The sequence below is a fragment of the Gigantopelta aegis genome, chromosome 2, assembly GCF_016097555.1.
Source record: "Gigantopelta aegis isolate Gae_Host chromosome 2, Gae_host_genome, whole genome shotgun sequence".
Taxonomy (NCBI): domain Eukaryota; kingdom Metazoa; phylum Mollusca; class Gastropoda; order Neomphalida; family Peltospiridae; genus Gigantopelta; species Gigantopelta aegis.
The window spans coordinates 18,724,273-18,749,757 of record NC_054700.1 but is presented as its reverse complement, the minus strand read 5'-3'; the positions used below and the strand labels follow the sequence as shown (position 1 = coordinate 18,749,757).

The 25,485-nt window shown below is 40.4% G+C and overlaps 2 protein-coding genes across 3 annotated transcripts; both read right to left on the bottom strand.

Annotated features, from left to right (window-relative positions):
* Window positions 1–1,089: 1,089 nt before the first annotated feature.
* LOC121377272 (aquaporin-10-like) lies at window positions 1,090–18,868 on the bottom strand. 2 transcript variants are annotated; one of them, XM_041505205.1, is made up of 7 exons: window positions 18,625–18,868; window positions 11,969–12,095; window positions 7,593–7,730; window positions 6,911–7,029; window positions 4,422–4,639; window positions 3,205–3,380; window positions 1,090–1,406 (listed from the first exon to the last, which is right to left on the bottom strand). In XM_041505205.1, exons 1-7 carry the CDS (start codon window positions 18,712–18,714, stop codon window positions 1,354–1,356), a joined length of 921 nt encoding a protein of 306 aa, XP_041361139.1. In that variant the 5' UTR covers window positions 18,715–18,868; the 3' UTR covers window positions 1,090–1,353. The 2 variants fall into 2 exon arrangements, with proteins under 2 accessions (XP_041361139.1, XP_041361147.1); XM_041505213.1 differs by lacking the exon at window positions 11,969–12,095.
* Window positions 18,869–22,115: 3,247 nt separating this feature from the next.
* On the bottom strand, window positions 22,116–24,522 carry LOC121377263. The gene is made up of 2 exons (XM_041505193.1): window positions 24,076–24,522; window positions 22,116–23,224 (listed from the first exon to the last, which is right to left on the bottom strand). The coding sequence occupies exons 1-2, from the start codon at window positions 24,372–24,374 to the stop codon at window positions 22,279–22,281; spliced, it is 1,245 nt and encodes a 414-aa protein (XP_041361127.1). The 5' UTR covers window positions 24,375–24,522; the 3' UTR covers window positions 22,116–22,278.
* Between the last annotated feature and the right edge of the window lie 963 nt (window positions 24,523–25,485).

The window sequence follows — 25,485 nt, the reverse complement described above, 5'->3', positions numbered from 1 at the left end:
GCGACAACTCCATTATGTCCAACCCTAGATTACAAACGAAATTATCTTTCCTTATCGGTGCAAATGAAAGATGGCGATGTATATAGAGTGGACAATAAATTTATACCATTTATCTTGCAACGAATTGTTTTAAAACGTATTTTACAAGTGTAAGCGAGTTGGATATGTTTTTAAAGAACGAGTTGGTAGCTAACGGACACGAATGTAGACTAGTATTCTAGTTTTCACAAATACTAAAAAGAAAAAAAAACCCACCAGTTTCAAAATAAAGTCAATTTCATATTAATTTGTACGTCACAGCATGATCAATTCAACCGTGCTTTTTTATTGGATGTATGGCACTGGTGAGCTGGGCCCATATTTTCGAAGCTATCTTAGCCTACGAAATCGTGAAATCATCGTAAGCTATGACGTCACTATGGCGTGCGCTGTAGTGACGTCACAACCTACGACGGTTTTACGATTTCGTAGCGCTAAGATGGCTTCGAAAATAGGGCCCCTGGTCATCGCCTAGGAGCAGCCAGTCGTAGGCCTGTCTTTATGACAGTATGTGTTATCAAAAATAACGAGTAATGTTCTCACCAACGGGTGTATAAAACAATCTAGATAATGACGTAACAAAATCGAACACACTACACTGTATTTCTTCCTACAGGTAGGCTACGCCTGTTTATAATTAATAACAAGGTGTATTTTTATATGTACTTTCTACAATCAGGATACCACGTCGTTTGATATAACAGTCGTGTAGCACTGGTAGACATTGCAGCAGACAAATGTTTAATGGACGTTAAAATTAGTTTTGTTTAACGACATCAAAGGAGCACATTGATTTATTAATCATAACCTACTGGATGTCAAACATTTGGTAATTTTGACATATATTCTTAAAGAGAAAATCTGCTACATTTTCACATTAGTAACAGTGTATTTTTTATATGCACCATCCTACAGACAGGATAGCACATACCAGTCGTGGTTCAATTTCTAGAGCAAGAAATAGCCCAATGATTCCATTGGCGGGGATGATCCTAGACCGACCGCGCGATGGGCTACATCCCCCCTCCCCCCCCCCCCCCATGTTTAATGACAACATAAAACAAACTTGTATACAGCGATAAAGTTTCTGACACAAATACAATGTAGCTCGTTGTTGTAATAATATAAAACAAACAATTGTATGTCAGCGATGTGTCCTTGGCACATACGTGGTATATGTACCTCGATGGTGTAATAATATGAACCTAATAGCATAAATATTTCGTTTTTATAACTTGGTTATCAAGAAGCATTTGTAAATCCAACGAAGTTGATAGGTTGTCCGTCTAATCACAACATTCATATCAGCATCAATCACTTGTGGGTTGCCTCGATAGCGCACTTGTGGTTGTGGTCCATCTCGAAATCTGAAAGGTAATTCCACACAACCAGTTAAAGGTTGTTGTTGATGGTGATTGTTGTTGTTGTAGTTGTTGTTGATGATAATAATGATGGTTGTGGTGGTGATGGTGGTGGTGGTGGTGGTGGTGGTGGTGGTGGTGATGATGGTGATGATGATGATGATGATAATGATGATAATGATGATGATGATGATGCTGAATGATGATGATGATGAGTGATGATGATAATAATTTTTGCTGGTGATTGAAAAGAAACAAAAAAAAATTATGATGATGATGATGATGATGAAGAACATGATATGAACATGATGATGATGATGATGATGATGATAAAAATTGAAAAAAAAGATGGTGATGATGATGACCAACTGATGATGATGATGATGTATATTTTTGAAGGAGCGGAAAAGGAAAAAGGGAAAAAAAATTTTATATAAAACAAAAGCAATTTTTTTTAGCTAAATTATTTTTTTGCTGCTATCTTTTAAGAGACCACAACACGATATTGAGAAAAAACCCGAAACCAAGGGTATAAAATACAGAGGACACAAGATTACATTACAACATGATATATCAATTACCGATAATTTTCCATTAAAAAAAAACAATTGAAAACTCGTAACATGGAGTGTAAATATGTTATAAATAACTATATCAGTAAAATGCATCAGTATATGGTTCTATAAGTATTTTACTATTGAAACAATAATATATTGTTTATTCCTTTTTTCACATGAAATATAAATTGAAGAAAAACCAAATCAAAAAACCCCCACCAATTTGGGTAGATTTTACAATCCATCGCCGTAAGTAGTAGTAGTAGTAGTAGTAGTAGTAGTAGTAAGTAGTAGTAGCAAGCAGTCAGTATAAGTCAGTAGTAAGCAGTAGTAGTAGTAGTAGTAGTTAATAGTAGTAGTAGTGTAGTAGTAGATAGTAGTTAGTACTCGTAGTAGTGAAGAAGTAGTAGTACTTGTAGCAGTAGTATAATGTAGTAGTACCAGTAGTAGTAGTAGTAGTAGTTAGTAGTAGTAGTAGTAGTAGGATAGTATAGTGGTACTAGGTAGTAGTAGTAGTGGTAGTAGTAGTACTATAGTAGTAGTAGTAGTAGTAGTATAATAGTATAGTAGTAGTGTAGCAGTAGTAGTAGTAGTATAAAAGTGGTGGTACTGGTAATTAGTTTAGTATTAGTAGTAGTAGTAGTAGTAGTAGTAAGATAGTAGTAGTAGTAGTTAGTAGTAGTAGTAGTAGTAGTAGCAGTAGTAGTAGTAGTAGTAGGGCCTAGTAGTAGTAGTAGTAGGTAGTAGGATAGTTGTAGTAGTAGTAGTAAGTAGTAGTAGTAGATGTAATAGTAGTAGTATAGCAAGTGAGTAGTACTAGTATGTAGTAGCTGAAGAGTAGTAGTATATTTGAATAATAGTAGTAGTGCCATTAGTAGTGGTTAGTAGTAGTAGTGGTAGTAATAATAGAAGTAGTAGTATAGCAGCAGCAGTAGTATAGCAGCAGCAAACAATTGTGTAGTTAGTTGTTGTGTTAGTTATTAGTAGTTGTTATTAGTAGTAGTAGTAGTTATTAATGTTATTGTAGTGTTATTATTGTGTTGTAGTTTTGTTGTTGTGGTGTTGTATTAATAGAAGTAGCAGCAGCAGAAAGCAACAGCAGCAGTTGTTTGTTATTGTAGGAGTAGTTGTTGAATTGCAGAAGAAGCCGAAGCTCGTATAACTGCAGTAGTAATATAACAGTTAATGTTGTTGTAGTTTCAGCGCCAGCACCGAGTTCCACACCACAGACAACTACGTAGTGAGACCTTCGTTAACGTGTCCATTGCCCTTGTTCAGACTGATTTCTTCCTTGACCTCTTCCGTGACGACGTACACTTTCGGCCAGTGGGACCCCACCAGGATCTGGTAGATTATTGCGCCGACCACGGCGCCGACGTGCGGACCGACAATAGGCACCCAAAACCAGTTGTAGTTTCGAAAACTGGTTTTAAAATAAAAACAAAATTATATAAATAAAAAAAATGTGTTTTGTTTAACGACACCACTAGAACACATTGATATATTAATCATCGGCTATTGGATGTCAAACATTTGGTAATTTTGACATATAGTCTTAGAAAGGAAACCAGCGTTCATGTTTTGATTAGTAGCAAGGGATCTTGTATATGCACCATCCCATAGACAGGATAGCACATACCACGACCTTTGATATAGCAGCCGTGGTGCACTGGCTGGAAAAAAATTATATAGACAGGTTAATATGTTTTATGATTTCAATGTCTAATTATTTTTTCACAAGTAACTTTTACATTATATTTACAGTTATGATTTGCATTGATTAAGTCCTTGCCTTTCAAATATTCAGTTAACATCTGGTTAAGACAACTGACGTTTGAAAAATTGGCTCCTTGAATATTTTGCTTTTATATTTTTCGGATATTCAATTCAATTCAATTCTTTATTAAAGGCATACTGTCACAGATTTAAGGACCTTATTTCAAAAAAAAAAATTATAATAAATTTCTCTACATATTTTTAGAAAACCAAATCTGATAATTACATTAACTGAACCATGATGGTGGAAACCAAACCCTCTAGCTATATTTTGAATTATTGGGGGGACCATCACCATATTACTTTTAACCATGATATGGAGATGGTGAATAAAGTCCATGTCAAATAACATATTCTTGGGTAATACAACCATATTAGTTTTCGAATTATGGACCATTGCCACAAGGGGGATCTAGGGGGGGGGGGGGGGGGGGGCAATAATTTTTTGACAAAATGCTCTACCAATTGTCATGACAGGCTTGCTAGTTTGTGCGCTCTTACGACTCGATTCTCGTCGTATACAACTCCTACAACCGATTAGTTGTTAATATGAGCGAATCAGTCTTTAAGTCGGGAGTGGTGGAAATTACAACGCAACCGTCGAGTTGGTCAACTCCGTCGTGACAGTTGGTAGTCTGACACTGGCGTAATATTACAGTACTATACACAAAAGCACAGTATTACTCACCTAAACGGATGAGCTCCCCACCCAGCCAAGAAGGTGAAGAATCTGGGAGCCAAATCACGAGCTGGGTTGATGGCGTAACCACAGTTGTAACCAAAGGTCATGCCGATGGCAACCACGGAAAGTCCCACACTTATTGGCACCAGACCGGACGGTGTTTCGGCGTTACGCTTGTCCGTCACGGCCAGCACACAGATTAGCAATATAGCAGTACCGAACACCTATCAATATAAATGAACAAAATATAAACAGTGCATCTTTGATTATTGCTAAAATCTAGCAGTATTTTTAATTATAAAAGTAAAATACCGTGTTAACAACAAACATAATTAGTGTAGGATTTTATTAGTTATAATATGTGGTAGGTCTTTTTTTCATTCAAACTTACTTTCGTGCTTATATCCATTTAAGGTTCAAGCACGCTGTCTTGGGCACACATCTTAGCTATTTGGACTGTCTACCCCTGGCAATTGGTTTAGTTGTTTGTGATTAGTGAGAGAGAAGTCGGTGTAGTGGTCTTACACCTACCCACTGAGTCGTTAAAACTTGCTCTGGGTGGGAGCCGGTACCGGGCTGCGAACCCAGTACGTACATACCAGCATTATGTCCGATAGCTTAACCACGACACCACCGATGCCGTGGTAGGTATAGCCGCTGCCCATGTACCGAAGACCAGCAAATTATATAAACTAATAGAAAATAAATAACGTCTCTTTGATTGAGTTTTTACCCGTCTCAACCAGTGCCCCATAACTGGTATATTAAAAAATGTACATATAAAACATCCTTTGTTGCTAAGCCCATTGCGCTATTTCTGACTGATTAAAGGCCGTGGTATGTGCTATCCTGTCTATGGGATGATACAGCTAAAAGATGACTTGCTGCTAATCGAAAAGAGTAGCCCAAGAAGTGGCGACAGCGGGTTTCCTTCCTCAATATCTGTGTGGTCTTTAACCATATATCCGACGCCATATAACCGTAAATACAATGTGTTGAGTGCGTCGTTAAATAAAATATTTCTTTCTTTTTTTCTTAATAATAAAGAGGTAGGTATTGCGACCCTACACGTCTCTCACTGATCCGTTAAACTTCACTCTGAGTGAGAGTCGGTACTGGGATGCGAACCCAGTACTTACCAGCACTGCCAGACAAAGGAGAATCCACCTAACGGGATCGACCCGGGTTGTATTGTGTGAACGTCTGATTGCCGTGTCCCGTCTCACCCTGAATAGACTGGCTATTTACATTTGTCGGGCATTAATCTCACAAATTATCACCAATAGCTATCGCCGACGCCGACCATATATCCGACGCCATATAACCGTAAATAAAATTTGTTGAGTGCGTCGTTAAATAAAACATTCCCTTCCTTCCCTTGTTGCTAATGGAACAATGTTAGGGATTTCCTCAAGACCATATGTCAGAATTATCAACTGTTTGATCCCCAAAAGCGAATGATTTATTAATCAAGTGCTCTAGTGACGGTGTCATTATACAAAACAAACTTTAGCTTCTACTATTGCTAGAAATAAGCTGTCATGCATTTTCAATAATTATAAAAAGGAAAATAGATACAGTATCTTACATCTTAAGGGAAACCACCATTAGTTTTGGATTAGCTGTATGTGGTAGCCGCTACACGGGTAATTATATCTAGTAGCACCGTGGACTACCGACTTTGAAAATATGGTAGCCCGAGTCAGATCTCAGTAGATAAAAATGCTCCTGGCAATAGCAAGGTCGAATCTTGATACTGTGGATCACATCTACACTCCAGGGACCGTGCTTACAAAACTTTTAAGAGGCCAGACTCAATCTCTAATGACGTCACACGCATACAATTTGTATGGCGTTGACATGACGTTACTGTCTCAGATTCTATTAGAGGCTCGAGTCTAGGTTTTATAAGCACCAGGCCAGGCCTGATCGTCATATATGTTAGTGAAATATTTGGAACTGGCTTTAATAAGACTGACATTCAACTGTCGTGAACACTTCCATTTTCTGTTTGGCGCAAAATGTATTTTGAGTTACTACAAAAAACTGGACCACCAAAAACACCATGGAATTGCCAGAATTGATGCTTTAAGCCCAATGAATTTAAGTCCAAGGGCGGATTCAGGATTTTGTAAAAGGGGCTATAAAATTCCAAAAAGTACAATTTAAATTTGTCGAAGGAAAATGAGCCTTGCTCCCAAAGAGGAAGATATCTGTAGGGGTGTTCGAGGGAATACTTCTAAATAAAATTCTGAAATAAAAAAAATTCAGACATGCGTTTTCCGGGCAATTTAGTGGTGTGTAGGCCTATTATGGATGATGAATTTTTTTAAAAAGTAAAAAAACCCAAACCTTCAAACCTTGTACGTAAAGTGTAATTTAACAGTAAAACAGCTGCAACAGCTGAATATATTTTATATTGTTTAATAAGTTATAACTAGGGTTAATACCGTCAACATCATATCCTGAAATTTGCCATCACACTGATTACCTACCTGGTCGCCCAGTCCATTCCACGTCGACACGTGAGGTTGAGGGTATGTCGACCAGATCCCCGCTGTAGCATTAACACCCTCCACAGATCTATTACCTCCATCGAAGTTGTGAAGAGAATCTGAGGTTGCAATATATAATTGAGAAACAACATGTAAAAATTATAATTATGTTGTAACATTGCATTTTTTATTTTTTTATTTACCGAATTGCAATTGCAACATCAAGGATTTAGTCTGTAGATCTGATCCCTTTTTGTACTACCAACCCCCCCCCCCCCCCCCCTCCCCTCTCTCTCTCTCTCTCTCTCTCTCTCTCTCTCTCTCTCTCTCTCTCTCTTTCTCTCTCTCTCTCTCTCTCTCTCTCTCTCTCTCTCTCTCGCTCTCGCTCTATCTCGCTCGCCCTCTCGCTCTCTCTCTCTCGCTCTCTCTCTCTCTTTCTTTCTCTCTCTCTCTCTCTCTCTCTCTCTCTCTCTCTCTCTCTCTCTCTCTCTCTCTCTCTCTCTCTCTCTCTCTCCTCCTCTCCCCACCCGCTCTCTTTCCTTCCCCCTCTCCCCCTTCATCCCCCTCTGCCTCCATATGTGTGTCTATCTATTTTGATCGCGGGAGGAAGGTATGCAACAATTGCGTTTACAAAAGACAGAAAGAAAGCAAAGAAGTTATAATTACCAGAACTTATAGTTACCAGTATAAACGAAGAAAACGATGACTGATGCCACGAAACTGCCGCAGTATTGCGCCAAAACGTACACCGGAACTTTGCGCCAAGGAAATCGTCCAATACAGGCCTGCGCTATAGTCACAGAGGGGTTGATGTGGCCACCTTGCAACAACACAAGAAGAAATATCAGCATCTCAATCCAGCAAACAAAAATTATGAGGAATAAATCATTGAAAATCTGGCATGCTACACTTTCGTTTTTTCTTTCTTTTATTTCATTTCACCCAGACAGCACTTTCTGTTTTGTAATACAATTTGCTGTCCAGGTCCACATCCCAATACTTGTCTATTCAATTGTGATAAATGCTTCTCTTTTTAAAAGTTTGTGGCTATTAATATATCTGTTCCATTCCCATTAATATATTTTTCTACTGTTTTAGTCTGAACTACGAATATTAGCTTTTACGCTGATGATGACGGTGATGATGACGGTGATGATGGTGTTGGTTAGGCGGAGGAGGAGGAAGATGGTGATATAGCTTACTTGTGTGCTTATGTCATGGAGACGTATAGGAGTACATTTGTATACAGAAGAATCGATCGGCCTCGGTGGCGCCGTGGTTAGGCCATCGGTCTACAGGCTGGTAGGTACTGGGTTCGGATCCCAGTCGAGGCATGGGATTTTTAATCCAGATAACGACTCCAAACCCCGAGTGAGTGTTCCGCAAGGCTCAGTGGGTATATGTAAACCACTTGCACCGACCAGTGATCCATAACTGGTTCAACAAAGGCCATGGTTTGTGCTATCCTGCCTGTGGGAAGCGCAAATAAAAGATCCATTGCTGCCTGTCGTAAAAGAGTAGCCTATGTGGCGATAGCGGGTTTCCTCTAAAAAATAGTGTCATAATGACCATATGTTTGACGTCCATTAGCCGATGATAAGATAAAAAAATCAATGTGCTCTAGTGGCGTCGTTAAATAAAGCAAATTTTACTTTACTTTACAGAAGAATCGCGCATGCGTCAAGTGGGCCTTTCTTGTATACTTTCTAATACACAAGGAAAGGAATGATAAAATGCTTGGCACATTTTGAATCTGTGGCTGTTTGGCATCTAACATGATTATTATGACCTTTGGTCTGGTACAACAAGTGACCTTAATGCTACGTTCAATAGTAAATATAGTCAGAGGGTCCAAACAATTTTAGATTGCTAAGACACACGGCATCCCGAGCATTTAGCTTAATCTTCTTGTGACCACGGGTCGTACGCTAATGACCAGTGACATCAAAGACAACGTGGTTCTTTCAACTAAACTCCAAATTATAACCAATCAAAATGCCATCTTCGTCTTGATTTTGATATCTCATAGAAAGAAAGAAAGAAAGAAAGAAAGAAAGAAAGAAAGTAAGAAAGAAATGGTTTATTAAACGACGCACTCAACACATCTTATTTACGGTTATATGGCGTCGGACATATGGTTAAGGACCACACGGATATTGAGGGAGGAAACCCGCTGTCGCTACTTCATGGGTTACTCTTTTCAATTAGCAGCAAGTGATCTTTTATATGCACCATCCCATAGACAGGATAGCACATACCACGGCTTTTGATATACCAGTCGTGGTCCACTGGCTGGAGTAAGAAATAGCCTAATGGGCCCACTGGCAGGGATCGATCTTAAACCGACCGCGCATCAAGCGATCGCATTTACCACTGAGCTATCTCATAGTTACTAATAACTGCTTCGGTCAGTTCAGTATACGTTTTAATAATATTTTTACATGAATACATATTTAATATTACCGTTTTTTTGTTCAGTCACAGTCCCAACCCAATTATGTTTACAAAAATGCGCACTTTTTACTTTAAAGGCATATTGTCACAGACCAGTGACCTATTTAATGGTCTAACAAATAATTACCTGAACAAAAATAATTTGATTTATCTCTAAATGTACTTTATTCAACCATCTTCATAACCACCATACTCCATTTATTAATGACATTTTGTAAAAAATAATTGAATTATGGCAATGGTCCATAATTCAAAAACTATCTGCACTGTCCTCCAAAGCAGGCGCAGATCTGAGGAGAGGGTGCTGGGTTTGTTCACCTATTCCATCGATATTAAGTTTTAGTTGGGGGCATATAAGATCTTGGTCAACTTGGCATCTCTGTGGAATAGTACCATAATAAGTACTTTAGGTGTCATATTTAAACGTCGCATTCCCTCCCTAAATACTGGAGGTGCTCTTATTAAACTCCCCCCCCCCCCCCCCGAAAAATTCTACATCCGCCCCTGCCCAGATATATAAGACTATGTACGATCCTGCACCCTCGTTTATCTACTTAATTCGACAAATGTTTAAAGGGAACAGAGCATATTTTTTAAGCACTATGGCATGATTAAGCACTATTAGAGCCATTTATGATCACTGAAATCAAACATTACTTATATTTTATTGTTTAAATTATCCATTTTCGTATAACCGAAGTGTTTCTGGTCATCCTGGTGTTTCTGATACCACAAAATGCATTTATCATATTCTTAAAAACGCACGTGCGTCTGAGAAGTAACGGTTATGGAGTCGCGTTGCAGTCTATTTTTAAGGGTATTTCAACGTCACAGACTCTTGTTTCACTCTGTTGTATCCAAATTTACTTCAGGTTTGTAAATTAACCAAACTTAGTGTCCATTTTTACGGGTTGAAACCAGGGTCTAAGTGAAAAATATGCCTTAGTTTTTACTCTTGGTGAAAAATATGCCTTAGTGTTTAAAAACTAGGGCCTGTCCCTTTAAACATTCATTGTTGTACTCGTTAAAGACAATTAAGTGAAGAGAGCTCTGAAGAGCCCTCTAACAAGACAGTTATATGTGATACTTATACGATTTATAGACTTTCTGAGATGCCGCTTCACTTCAGAGATAACGCCTTAATAAACAGAATGATGAGAAAAATAGGAGCGAGTAATACGGGCCAGGCCAAGGTAGCAAAAATATGCTCAACATATTCTGGAACGATATCGTAACTAATTTAGAATTAATCTTTAGCTTTTGTTTTCTTCCCGTACCGCGTTATTTTCCCGCAAACTAAAGGCTCATATAGACTGGATGCGGTGCGTGCGTGCGGTCCCACTGTTGCGCCTGATGCGTCTGCGTCTTGCGTTTTGGGCATATACATCATATACAATTATTTCATTGTGGCTGGCCGCACGCGTTTAACAGACGCACGCATCGCACGCATCCAGTTTAGACCCTCTCATTGAAATCAACATATTTCGATTTTATTTTTTTTAGCTAGACCGCACGCATGCGCCGCGTCCAGTCTATATGAGCCTTAAGTCAGGCGCATGTGCACGAACTTGTGCATGGGGGAATCAAGATTGTGGCAAGCGAATTTCTAGGGTGGTTGGATCATGCACCCCCTGAAAATATATTGCAAAAAAGAATATCGCCTGGAGCAGGGGTTTAGATACCAAACCCCCTACCCCCATGCACACGCGCCAAGATCCTCTATATTAATATACATAACGTCTAAATTGGTAATATATACAGGTATATATATGTGAGTTGGGTGGCACTTTACGTGAGGTAGTTAAACATAGTTCATTAACCGTTCAATATAGATATTTAAATGGGTACGTCCGATGATTAAATAATCAATGTGCTCTTACCGGCCTCGGTGGCATTGTGGCAGGCCATCGGTCTACAGGCTGGTAGGTACTGGGTTCGGATCCCAGTCGAGGCATGGGATTTTTAATCCAGATACCGACTCTAAACCCTGAGTGAGTGCTCCGCAAGGCTCAATGGGTAGGTGTAAACCACTTGCACCGACCAGTGATCCATAACTGGCTCAACAAAGGCCATGGTTTGTGCTATCCTGCCTGTGGGAAGCGCAAAAAAAAGATCCCTTGCTGCTAATCGGAAGAGTAGCCCATGTAGTGGCGACAGCGGGTTTCCTCTCAAAATCTGTGTGGTCCTTAACCATATGTCTGACGCCATATGACCGTAAATAAAATGTGTTGAGTGCGTCGTTAAATAAAACACTTCTTTCTTTCAATGTGCTCTTGTGGTGTTAAAGAAAACAAATAAACAAATAGATCTTGGAAAGTCACAGAATTACTTGAAGAGCCAGGCCCTCGGTAAAACTATTGGGGGGGGGGGGGGGTCGTGCCCTCGGCCCACCCCAACTTTCGCCGCCTTTGGAAGGGGAGGCAAGGTTGCAGCTGTAAGCTACAAAGCCTGACGTTGCTAACAACAAACAGAAAGTTTGTACGTACTTGACTGTTATTGGGGTGGTAGGTCTAAATTACTTTTTATAATATGCCTAAAGGTGACATATAGACACGTAAAACAAACTTGGCGTAGACTTGTAGAGAGATAACACAAAGCAGCTACCTGACACTCCTCCCGCAACGTACACACCAAACATGACCCCGAAACCCCAGGCCCAGTTTATTGACAGCGCCGAACCGGTTTCTCCTCTACTCAAAACGGCTTGGGCAACAGAGCCGATCCCGAAGATCTGTGATGTAAACACAAGAAGAAACACAGTGAAAATAAAAGTAGGCCTAATTAAAAATAAAAGTGAAAACAAGTATGACGGACGTTTTCTCACAATATTGGAATGGATGGTTGCATAAAATGGATAGATAAGATGGATGGACGGACGGATGGATGGATGGATGGTTGGGTGAGTGGATGGATGAATGGATGGATGGGTGGGTAGGGGGTGTTGGTGGGTGGGTTTTGGATGGATGGATGGATGGATGGATGGATGGATGATGGATGATGGATGATGGATGATGGATGGATGGATGGATGGATGGATGGATGGATGGATGGGTGGGTGGGTGGGTGGGTGGATAGGTGGGTGGATGAATGGATGGATGGATGGATGGATGGATGGATGGGTCGATTTATCGATAGCTGCATGGATGGATGGATGGATGGATGGATGGACGGATGGATGGATGGGAGGACGTATAGATGGATGAGTGGATGGATGAATGGATGGATGGATGGATGGGAGGACGTATGGATGGATGAGTGGATGGATGGGAGGACGTATGGATGGATGAGTGGATGGATGAGTGGATCGATGGATCGATGGATGGATGGAGATTAAATGTATATATGATCAAGTACAGTATCCAGATCTATCTCATATTAATAAGAAGTAAAATAACACAGATGGCCTTCATTTCGTTCTTCGGACGTTCCCTTCTTCAATCTTATTTCTTATGTCTGATGTTTACACGGAATATCTTTTGTTGTACCAGGTGTATAATAACCATATCACATTCACCTAAAGCACACACCAAATAAGTATGTTTCGCTTCCACTAGCACATTTCCATTATAAAGAGGTAGATGCACTGACATGTACTTACTTCAGGGTTAGTCTAGAAATTATCACAGGGGAAGGGTGGGGAGAAGGGACGGCTAGTCTAGAAATTATCACAGGGGAAGGGGTGGGGAGAAGGGACGGCTAGTCTAGAAATTATCACAGGGGAAGGGGTGGGGAGAAGGGACGGCTAGTCTAGAAATTATCACAGGGGAAGGGGTGGGGCGAAGGGACGGCTAGTCTAGAAATTATCACAGGGGAGGAACGGCTAGTCTAGAAATTATCACAGGGGAAGGGTGAGGAGAAGGGACGGCTAGTCTAAAAATTATCACCTGGGAAGGGTGGGGCGAGACGATTAGTCTAGAAATTATTACAGGGGAAGGGTGGGACGAAGGGACGGCTAGTCTAGAAATTATTACAGGGAAAGGGTGGGGCCAAGGGACGGCTAGTCTAGAAATTATAACAGGGGAAGGGTGGGGAAAGGGACGGCTAGTCTAGAAATTATCACAGGGGAAGGGTGGGACGAAGGGACGGCTAGTCTAGAAATTATCACAGGGGAAGGGTGGGACGAAGGGACGGCTAGTCTAGAAATTATCACAGGGGAAGGGTGGGGAGAAGGGACGGCTAGTCTAGAAATTATCACAGGGGAAGGGTGGGGCGAACGGACGGCTAGTCTAGAAATTATCACAGGGGAAGGGTGGGGCCAAGGGACGGCTAGTCTAGAAATTATAACAGGGAAAGGGTGGGGCCAAGGGACGGCTAGTCTAGAAATTATCACAGGGAAAGGGTGGGGCCAAGGGACGGCTAGTCTAGAAATTATAACAGGGGAAGGGTGGGACGAAGGGACGGCTAGTCTAGAAATTATTACAGGGGAAGGGTGGGACGAAGGGACGGCTAGTCTAGAAATTATAACAGGGGAAGGGTGGGACGAAGGGACGGCTAGTCTAGAAATTATAACAGGGGAAGGGTGGGACGAACGGACGGCTAGTCTAGAAATTATCACAGGGGAAGGGTGGGGCCAAGGGACGGCTAGTCTAGAAATTATAACAGGGAAAGGGTGGGGCCAAGGGACGGCTAGTCTAGAAATTATAACAGGGAAAGGGTGGGGCGAACGGACGGCTAGTCTAGAAATTATCACAGGGAAAGGGGTAGGATGAAGGGACGGCTAGTCTAGAAATTATCACAGGGAAAGGGTGGGGCGAACGGACGGCTAGTCTAGAAATTATCACAGGGAAAGGGTGGGGCGAACGGACGGCTAGTCTAGAAATTATCACAGGGAAAGGGTGGGGCGAACGGACGGCTAGTCTAGAAATTATCACAGGGAAAGGGGTAGGATGAAGGGACGGCTAGTCTAGAAATAATAACAGTTTGATGCAGTCTGATGATTTTTTTAAAATTATTATTATTATTAACCATGGCATAAACGGAACATGGAAAATTAGAATTAAAATTAAAGGTAGCCGTATTTTCAAACATGAAGAATGTCTTTCAAACTAACAATTATAAATTCAAAATATGTTTGTATGTTTGTTCTTGCAATGCAATGTTAGTCCAGTTACATCCAGTGCCCTACGAATTGTATATCAAACCATGGTATGTGCTGCCCTGTCTGTGGGAAAGTGCACATAAAAGATCCCTTGCTGCTAATGAAAAAATGTAGCGGATTTACTCTGAACACTAAGAGTCAAAATTACAAAATATTTCACATTCAATAGCCAATGATTAATAAAATAGTGTGCTCTAGTTGTGTCGTTAAACAATTTTGGTTTTGTTTTAAAACTCTGATCACAGTAGTGGCCTGGGTTGTTGATTCTCAGAGTGAATGAAAGAAAAAGCCATCGGAGGTTGTGTTTGTCTTTGCTTAAATACTGGCAAATGTTGCTTTGATATATAGCCTCTATTAGAAACATATTTATTGCCCTCGATTTGCAAGTGCGCTAAGCGGCCCGAACATCCACTAAATTACTTCCGGCGCGTTTACGCTCCAGCCGCTTGCAACAAAAAAGAAAGAAAGAAATGTTTTATTTAACGACGCACTCAACACATTTTATTTACGGTTATGGCGTCGGACATATGGTTAAGGACCACACAGATATTGAGAGAGGAAACCCGCTGTCGCCACTTCATGGCCTACTCTTTTCGATTAGCAGCAAGGAATTTTTTTTATGCACCATTCCACGGACAGGGTAGTACATACCACGGCCTTTGATATACCAGTCGTGATGCACTGGCTGGAATGAGAAATAGCCCAATGGGCCCACCGACGGGGATCGATCCTAGACCGACCGCGCATCAAGCGAACGCTTTACCACTGGGCTACACCCCCATCAAATCCCCCCATCCCCGCTTGCAACAAAGGCCCTTTGTTACAACTGAATCGTGGACTAATCGTCGACTTGTTCTTTTGTTTTTTGACGTTAATAAAGTTTGGATATTTTGCTTGGTGCTGAAGAAGGAAGGAAGGAAAGCTTTACGACACACTTAACACATTTTTTATTTAACGGTTATATGGCGTTAGACATATGGTTAAGGACTACACAGATATTGAGAGAGGAAACCCGCTGTCGCCACTTCATGGGCTACTCTTTTCGATTAGCAGCAAAGGATCTTTTATATGCACTATGCCACAGACAGGATAACACATACCACGGCCTTTGATATATCAGTCGTGGTGCACTGGCTGGAACGAGAAATAGCCCAATGGGCCCACCGACGGGGATCGATCCCAGACCGACCGCGCATCGAGCGGGCGTTTTACCACTGGGCTACGTCCCGCCCCTGTTGTTGAAGGCACGCACAAGATCCTCACTTCCTCGATTAAAGACCTATTAATAGGATCGATCAGAAAGGAACAGTCCATTCTAAAATGAACAAGAGACATGTAAATTTATTGTAATCCAAAAATATTAAAATGGTCATGTCGGCAGTTTAATACTTTGACGTTTTGCTCATATGAAAATACGACAATAAAATACAAATACAAAAAAATAAAATAATAATAATAATAATAATAATAATAATAATAATTAAAAAATATATAATAAAAATAACACAAATACGACAAACGGCACATCAAAACACCGTGATTTTGAATTAGTCAAATGCACGATAAACTGCCTTTTGAATAGTATGTGCAATGTTCATACAGATATTTCAATGGGTTATAACAATACATTGAATACAGCCGTGACACACTTTAATTTGAGGGCCCACGGGGCTATTTCTTGTTCTAGCCTGGCATATCAAAGGACGTGGTATGTGCTATCTTGTCTGTGGTGTGGTGCATATAAAAGAAAAAATGTAGAGGGTCGAAATTACTAAATGTTTGACATCCAATAGCCGATGATTAATAAATCAATGTGCTCTAGGTTTCATTATATACAAAATAAACTTTAACGTCATGTCATAATCCAGGGAAATTAGAAGGGTCTGACGTCATTAATTCTTTATAGTAGAGCTGCAAGCTGGCGGCAGTTGGGGTTTGTGAAATTGACATCATGGGTGTACCTTTCACATTGTGTAACTTGCATTGAGTAAAACTGATTCATTTCATTTCAACTTATTTCAATCTAATTAAAATTAGCTCCACTATTACATGTGGATCTAACAGCAGCCAGTTGGAGCTCATGTCCACCAATCAAAACCATTACTTGCAGAATCATGCCAGTGATTTGAAAATAATTTGAAAATATTCCGAATTATCCTGAGGGTATACGATATGTTTCGTGTGAATTACGAATGCCTTATTTAGACCAGTAGAACTAATTTTAATCAGATTGCTAACAACACTGCGTAGTCTCCAATGTCCAGGTAACATTTCGTCTGAAAATAGTAATTTAAATACTGATCAATCACACTTCGCCTTTTATAACGTTATTTGGGAGTATACAAATTCTAAAAATATCGGGCGAGTCTATTTTAGTGGCCGCAGTACAGCGAACCATACCAATACGTACGGGATGGGTTATCAGTCTTCAATTTTACATTAAAAATTATTTATTTATTTATAAAAAACAAACAAAAAATAACTAAATCAGTCTTCAGTTTTACATTACAAATTATTTATTTTATAAAATAAAATACGTTTTAAGGCATTCGTAATTCATACGAAACATGTCGTATATCCTCAGGATAATTCGGAATATTTTCAAATTATTTTCAAATCACTGGCATGATTCTGCAAGTAAGGTTTTGATTGGTGGACATGAGCTACAACTGGCTGCTGTTAGATCCACATGTAATAGTGGAGCTAATTTTAATTAGATTGAACTTATTTTTGGTGTTTATATAAAATTAAGATTCGAGCACGCTGTCCTGGGCACACACACCTCAACTATCTGGGATGTCAGTCCAAGACAGTGGGTTAGTTGTTAGTGAGAGAGAAGAGAGTGTAGTGGTTTTACACTATCCCATTAAATAGTTAAAACTCTCTCTGGATGGGAGTCGGTATCGGGCTGCGAACCCAGTGCATATCAGCCTTACGTCCGATGGCTTAACCACGACACCACCGAGACCGGTGATTGAGTAACAAAAACATAAAATTTATATTGAATAACGGAAACATAAAATTTAAATTGAGTAACGGAAACATAAAATTTAAATTTAGTAATGGAAACAAAATTTAAATTTAGTAACGTAAACATAAAATTTAAATTGAGTGAGTGAATAAATAAGTAACTGTTAGCTGGATTTAAGTTATTTTATTCTTATATATAAATTAGAACTAGTCACTTCGTGTGTAATGCAGCTTCTTATGTTAACTGATATCATTAAACGTTATTAATATCGATTTTTTTTCTTTCTTTTAAGCGATTACAATCATAATTAACGTTTGAAACAAACTATATATATAACTTATCACATTAAGGAACTCGTTTGGAAATTGTTATATACTTCTCGCTCGGGGAACATAATCATTTCTAAACTCGTTAATAAATTTCGTATCGCACTCCCGCTTATACAATAATCTATAGATAGTATCTAGTTTAATTCACTGCAGATATATTTTTGCTTTGTGTTTATGTCAAAGTGCATATCAAGTAATGCTGTTATCGCAGTCACAGTTTGACGACAGCAACATTTCAACATGGCGTCTGTTATTACGAGATCCAGGTGTATTCATCATCAAAATGATCGGGGCGGGATGTAGCTCAGTTGTAAAGCGTTTGCTTGATGCGCGGTCGGTCTAGGATCGATCCCCGTCGGTGGACCTATTGGGCTATTTCTCGTTCAAGCCAGTGTTCCATAACTGGTGTAACAAAGGCTGTGGTATGTACTATTCTGTCTGTGGGATGATGCATATAAAAGATCCTTTGCTGCTAATCGAACAGAGTAGCCCACGAAGTGGCGACAGCGGGTTTCTTCCCTTAATATCTGTGTGGTCTTTAATATATGTCCGATGTCATATAACTGTAAAAAAAAGTGTGCTGAGTGCGTCGTTAACTAAACCATTTCCTTCATCATCAAAATACCTCTCTTTTAAACGACAATCTCATATTTGAAAATGTTTCAAATTCTTCCACTCTCAGGTATCCTAACGGATTAAACCGTAACCTTGACCTTAACCCTAATCCTGAACCTAATTCTAACCCTAATCCTGAACTTAATCCAAATCCTGATATTGTATAGAACTGGGGACAATTAGGAACTTTTGCCCTTATATATATGATATGCATAATACAGCACACACGTAACTTCAAACATCTCACCATCAACATGAACGTTCCCAGAAATTCGGCGAAGAATTCCCTCAAGAATTGGTACCGACGAATTCCACACAATTTGCATGATCTCTCCATTTCGCAGTTGGATGTCCTGGGGTGATGACGCCGTGGACAAAATTCGCACAGGTCTATTTATACAACAGATACTCGTCTCCAAATAAAATTCGGTTCGGGTATCAATATCGTTCTTACTCCAGTAGCCCGACCCATGATTAGTTGTATATCACCGAGTGACTGCCGTGTTTACCATGTGTCTACGGTTTTGTATCTGGAGGTTTTAGATAGCAGCACAGGCGTGCGAGGTACGGTTGATAAACGGATCAGGTCAGTCGGTTAAGAGGGTGGCTAGTTGGGAGGTGAAGAGAGACTTTTTATGAAGGGGGGGGGGGAGGGGGGAGAGAGGTGAATAGAAACTGTTTATGAAGGGGACGGTGGAGAGGGTGGGTTTTTTAGATAGGTGAAGAGAAACTGTTTATGAAGGTGAGGGTGGGACAAAGGTGAAAAGAAACTGTTTATGAAGGGGAGGGGGAGGGGGTGAGGGTGGGAGAGAGGTGAAGAGAAACTGTTTATGAAGGGGACGGTGGATATTCTAAACAAGGAAGAAAATGGTTTATTTAACGACGCACTCAACACATTTTATTTACGGTTATATGGCGTCGGACATAAGGTTAGGACCACACAGATAATGAGAGAGGAAACCGGCTGTCGCCACTTCACAGGCTACTCTTTTCGATTAGCAGCAAGGGATCTTTTATATGCACCATCGCACAGATAGGATAGTACATACCACGGCTTTTGTTACACAAGTTGTGGAGCACTGGCTGGAACGAGAAATAGTCCAATGGGCCCACCGACGGGAATCGATCCTAGATCGATCGAGCTATGTCCCGCCCGATATTTTAAATAAAAACAAATGTATTTATTAATACGCAATTGTAGTTGCCTAAAAGACTTTGTTAGTCGGGTACCGGCCTCGGTGGCGTCGTGGTTAGGCCATCGGTATACAGGCTGGTAGGTACTGGGTTCGGATCCCAGTCGAGGCATGGGACTTTTAATCCAGATACCGACTCCAAACCCCGAGTGAGTGCTCCGCAAGGCTCAATGGGTAGGTGTAAACCACTTGCACCGACCAGTGATCCATAACTGGTTCAACAAAGGCCATGGTTTGTGCTATCCTGCCTGTGGGAAGCGCAAATAAAAGATCCCATGCTGCTAATCGGAAAGAGTAGCCCATATAGTGGCGACAGTGGGTTTTCTCTCAAACTCTGTGTGGTCCTTAACCATATGTCTGACGCCATATAACCGTAAATAAAATGTGTTGAGTGCGTCGTTAAATAAAACATTTCTTTCTTTGTTAGTCGGAAACATCTTACAGTGGCTACAAACTAAACTCAGGACAGAGCCTTTAAAACGAAAGGCTGCATACTACTTGTATTAAATCCTCCAACGCCGCATCCCTACCCCCACCTCCACCCTCGGATGATTTATGACTCATTGACACTAAGAGGCTGGGAATGAGCAGCGAGACTATTAGTAATATTCATAATGCAGTGTCATGCACGACTTATTTACACACATAATAACGCTCCACAGAGATATTTATCCGTGCATATTTGATTGAGAAGTGTCACTTGAAAACATGTGGTGATGGTGGTGGAGCAGTTTAGCAGACGTGAGATGATAAAAAATTGGCCGATCAAGTTCGGCGGATCAAGCTTCGGGATCTGGCTCAGTCGGTAGAGCGCTCACCTGAGGTGCTTGGGTCCAAGGACAGAATTCGAATCTTCTCGGCGGACTAATTGGGATTTTCTCCCGCCCCAACCAGTGTCATATCTAAAGCCAATGTATTTGCCGTCTTGTCCTTTGCGGGGGGGGGCTGGAGAAAGAAGTGATGCTGGGGGCATGCCTCCCTCTATATATCGCTAGGCGGATTTAAGGACCCATGTTGCTAACAGAATTTTTTTTATCGGGTTTTCTCTGAAGACTTCGTCTTTTGTGCTTTCATGCCATATTTTTATCTCCTTAACAAATGTTTTTTAAGTGTCCCCAACAGTGAGCGTAGTTATAAAAGGAAATGGTTTATTTAACGACGCACTCAGCACATTTTATTTACGGTTAAATGGCGTCGGACATAAGGTTACGGACCACACAGATACTGAGAGGAAACCCGCTGTCGCCACTTCATGAGCTACTCTTTTCGATTAGCAGCAAGGGATCTTTTATATGCACCATCTCTTTTTCTTTTCTTTTTTTCTTTTGTTTTAAATATTTATTATCCCCAGATCAAGCAAACAATGTTAAGGTTGGGGAGCCTTGAATCACTGCTGTACAGTGATGATACATGTTCAATCATTATATGCACCAGCTTACAGGCAGGATAGTAGATACCACGGTCTTTGCTACACCAGTTGTGAAGCACTGGCTGGAACGAGGAATAGTCCAATGGGCCCACCGATGGGAATCGATCCTATATCGATTGCCCATCAGGCGAACGCTCCTCTGCGTGGTTATGATGCACATATTAAAAAAGGCACTTAACGGTATACTACCGGCAGGACTCGCAGTATATTAAATTGGGGGGGGGGGGGGGGGAGACACTGTCGGTGCGATGGCAATTTGAGAGTCCGAACTTGTTAGGGGGGATTCGGAGCCAACATAGGAATAATTATTAATACTATGAATGCACCTCACTTAGAAGCCTAGACATTAAATTTTATGTTTTAGTATAATAGTGTGGCGGCCATCTTGAATTTGCAAAGATAATTAATAGAAATATCAGCTTGTAATTTATTTTTTTAAATCGGCCTCCTCAAATTATGCACAAAATGCCCTGGGAAGTATGTTTTTCAAAAATATGGACATCTAATATTAATGACGTCAGTGCTCACACTACCCTAACTTTAAAGACAAATTATTACCTGTTCCGCTAATTATAGTTTTCTACATGTTTATTATATTATTCCTGACTAAATTCTGAACTGTTTAATTTAATTACGTTTGCAATTTGTGATGGGTACACCATATATTTTGGCATAGATTGCCTAACTACAAGCTTCCCCGAGAATTTTTTTTTTTCTTCAGATGTTCAAATATTTCTAACATTTCATTTCATTTCAAACAGTTAAATGTGCTGGCGGGTCACTCGTCCCGCGGCCAATGACCCGTAGCGGCAAGCTTCTCTGCCCGTTAGATACGGTTTTGACAACAATGTTCCAACTGACTCGATTTAATGTAAAAAGCTGTTTGTTTGTTTTGTTGTTTAAGTAGAAGACCCTATTTCCGTGTTACCTTTATGTTGTTCTCAGCAGGAACATTTTATCTATTATAAAAGCTGTAATAGTTAACCGTTTTAAATACATTCGAGGTTGTCCCTTTAACTGTTGCTCTATATCTTCTTATATGAAACAAAAACAAATGGCTCCTTGTAAAATACTATTTGTTTTTGGTCTGCCTGATTTTTAAATAACAAAATAAACTATATTTCAGAACTTTATTTTAGCTGTAACACAGGACGGGTGGGTGAAGACAATCTAATATAGAAAGAAATGTTTTATTTAACGACGCACTCAACACATTTTATTTACGACTATATGGCGTCAGACATATGGTTAAGGACCACACAGACAATCTAATATAGAGTCAAGGAATTCTGTACAAAAATTCGCCATTGTCATCATATACTACACGATCATTTTCCAAACTATCGTTGCTTTCATGTTCCTTCGTCAAACGGGTCTTTGAATATTTCCCATCACGTGTCGCCATTGATCTATTATGAGCAACATCTCGATGATACCTCGATTCTGAATTTCCCTCAACCTCGCCGTATTTTGGAGTAAGAGAGCGATTCCAGTTTATTTTATGAACAGCATTTGTATCTGCTGCAGCACGAGACATAGCTACATCAGTTCGTTTAAATCTTGCTTTTGTATCTTCTTCTGAAGACGCTTCATTCTGCCGCCATCTTTGTGAAATCAAACGTTTATCGTCTGCTGCCATGGATCTACTAGTTTTTCCACTTGTCCGATCACTGCCAAAAGACAATTTCGTGTTTTGGTGGATATTTCTTTCATGATTACCTTTATTTTTCTTTGAAAAGCTGTTATTCTCTAGTCCTTTGACAGATTGTCCATATTTCACAGGAATGTCCTTCACTATTGCTTCAAACATGCCAATCTTGTCCACCTGTACTAGAGAACGTTCAGACTGTTTGCCAGCATCATTCAATAACGAACCTGCTTCCATCTTCATCTTACTCATCACGTGATCATGAAATGCTATTTGTTCATCATCAAGAGCAGATTTGAAGGCAAGAAAATGATTCCGAGCACGCTGGTCGTGTTTGGCTATTTCAGCATCAGTCGTGGGTCGGTAAGTCGATTTGAGGATTCGTATAATGCTGTCTCTGGATACAGGGAAGCTGTCGGCCAGTCTATCCACGGTCCATTCGTCTGGATCTTTTCTGTTCAGCAGACGGATCTGCTCTTTTGTATTCCAAGACAGGATGTTAGGTTCTGCTGGTTGTTTGAAGAACTTCTTTTCTAATATCTTTTGTTTGATGAACATCTTTTTCGCCAGTGTTTTCCTACAAAATAATAATAATAATAATAAATAAAGTGTGTTATTAGTTTGGGGCATTTTTAGTTTCGTAATTATGTATACACGTGTCTGTATGTGTATGCGTGTGTGCGCACACACAAAATTAACTCATTGGCCGATTCGTGTATGCATATCTGAATTGATTTCTATCGAAACAAGACCAGACTACAGATTTTTAGTCAACATTTGTTTTGTATCTTTAATTACGTCTCAAGGTCGGGGCAATTAATAGCACACGTATCAGCAGTTTCATAAATCTAGCGGCCCCAAAGATAGGACCACCATCAATCGCCTCTTCCCAAGAATATTTCAGTCATTCAAGTCCTGACTCCCATCCACATAAAATCCTGGAACCAACCATGTCCGTCCCTCCCTCCGTCCGTCCCTCCCTCCCTCCGTCTCTCTCTCTCTCTCTCTCTCTCTCTCTCTCTCTCTCTCTCTCTCTCTCTCTCAATCCCTAATCCTGTCTGCTGGAAAAGTGTATATAAAAAAACACTTTTCTGACAAAGTGTGTCGGCCCCTCTCTCTTGTCTGTCTGTCTGTCTCTCTCTCTCTCTCTCTCTCTCTCTCTCTCTCTCTCTCTCTCTCTCTCTCTCTCTCTCTCTCTCTCTCTCTCTCTCTCTCTCTCTCTCTCTCTCAATCCCTAATCCTGTCTGCTGGAAAAGTGTATATAAAAAAACACTTTTCTGACAAAGTGTGTCGGCCCCTCTCTCTTGTCTGTCTGTCTGTCTGTCTCTCTCTCTCTCTCTCTCTCTCTCTCTCTCTCTCTCTCTCTCTCTCTCTCTCTCTCTCTCTCTCTCTCTCTCTCTCTCTCTCTCAATCCCTAATTCGATGTACCTTCTCTTCTGCTCAAAGTCTTCTTCGTCGTAATAATTTACTCCCGTTTCAATTCGTTCCATAACCCCATCATGATGATAATCAATCTCCGTTTCGTCCAACACGTCACGCGGTCGTCGACGTCGTGGGGTGTCCAGCTGCTCGGCTATCACTGGCAGAAGACGTCTACGTCGTGCCCTGACATTCCGCACAGAAACACAGCACCCTAGGACGGAACATTTCGTCACATCCACATTAAAAGCCCCACGTAACACTACTAAAGAACGAATGTTCCCCACACTGGCAAGAGTCCTGATCATTTTAAAGGGTGTGTGGGTTCAAAGTCTATCTAATAGTCCCGGTTCACTTAGAATGAATAAAAGAAAAAGCCAAAGATTTCAGGCAAATTGGTTTATTCCAATGCCAAACCCAAAAACATTGATACACATGTGGTGGTCTGGCCTCGAAGGTAATAATATTTTTATTTCCTGTCAGTGTTAAAAATATAGAGAGGCCTAAACTCCAACCACTGAAGCATTTGCGTACTTATGCAGCAAACGAACTAATTATAAGCTTCAATATATTTGATAGACATGGCCTGGTGCTTATAAAACTTTTAGAGTCTAGACTCAAGACTCTAATAGAGTCTGAGACAATAATGCCATGATAACGCCATACAAATTGTATACGTGTGACGTCATTAAAGACTGAGTTTAGACACGGGCCCCTTATACTGTCCCGGGAATTATTACACGATTTGAAATCAAACTTTATCCAACATAACATGTAATTAAATAGGTAGACATCATTGGTAATGAAGTTATTTACTACACTATTTTACTGTAGGATTCATATTTCGTTTGTGTTTGCACACCAAGGAAACAAAATATCGCAAGGTAGTATGCTAAATATGGGTGTGATAGAATTATTGCTTATATTTTGTATTCACAGGAAGGAAAGGAAGGACATGTTTTATTTAACAACGCACCGGCCTCGGTGGCGTCGTGGTTAGGCCATCGGTCTACAGGCTGGTAGGTATTGGGTTCGGATCCCAGTCGAGGCATGGGATTTTTAATCCAGATATAGACTCCAAACCTTGAGTGAGTGCTCCGCAAGGCTCAATGGGTAGGTGTAAACCACTTGCACCGACCAGTGATCCATAACTGGTTCAACAAAGGCCATGGTTTGTGCTATCCTGCCTGTAAGTGCAAATAAAAGATCCCTTTCTGCCTGTTGTAAAAGAGTAGCCTATGTGGCGACAGCGGGTTTCCTCTAAAAAAAAACAGTGTCAGAATGAGCATATGTTTGACATCCAATAGCCGATGATAAGATAAAAAATCAATATGCTCTAGTGGTGTCGTTAAATAAAACAAACTTTACTTTAATTTATTTAACGATGCACTCAACACATTTTATTTATGTTTATATGGC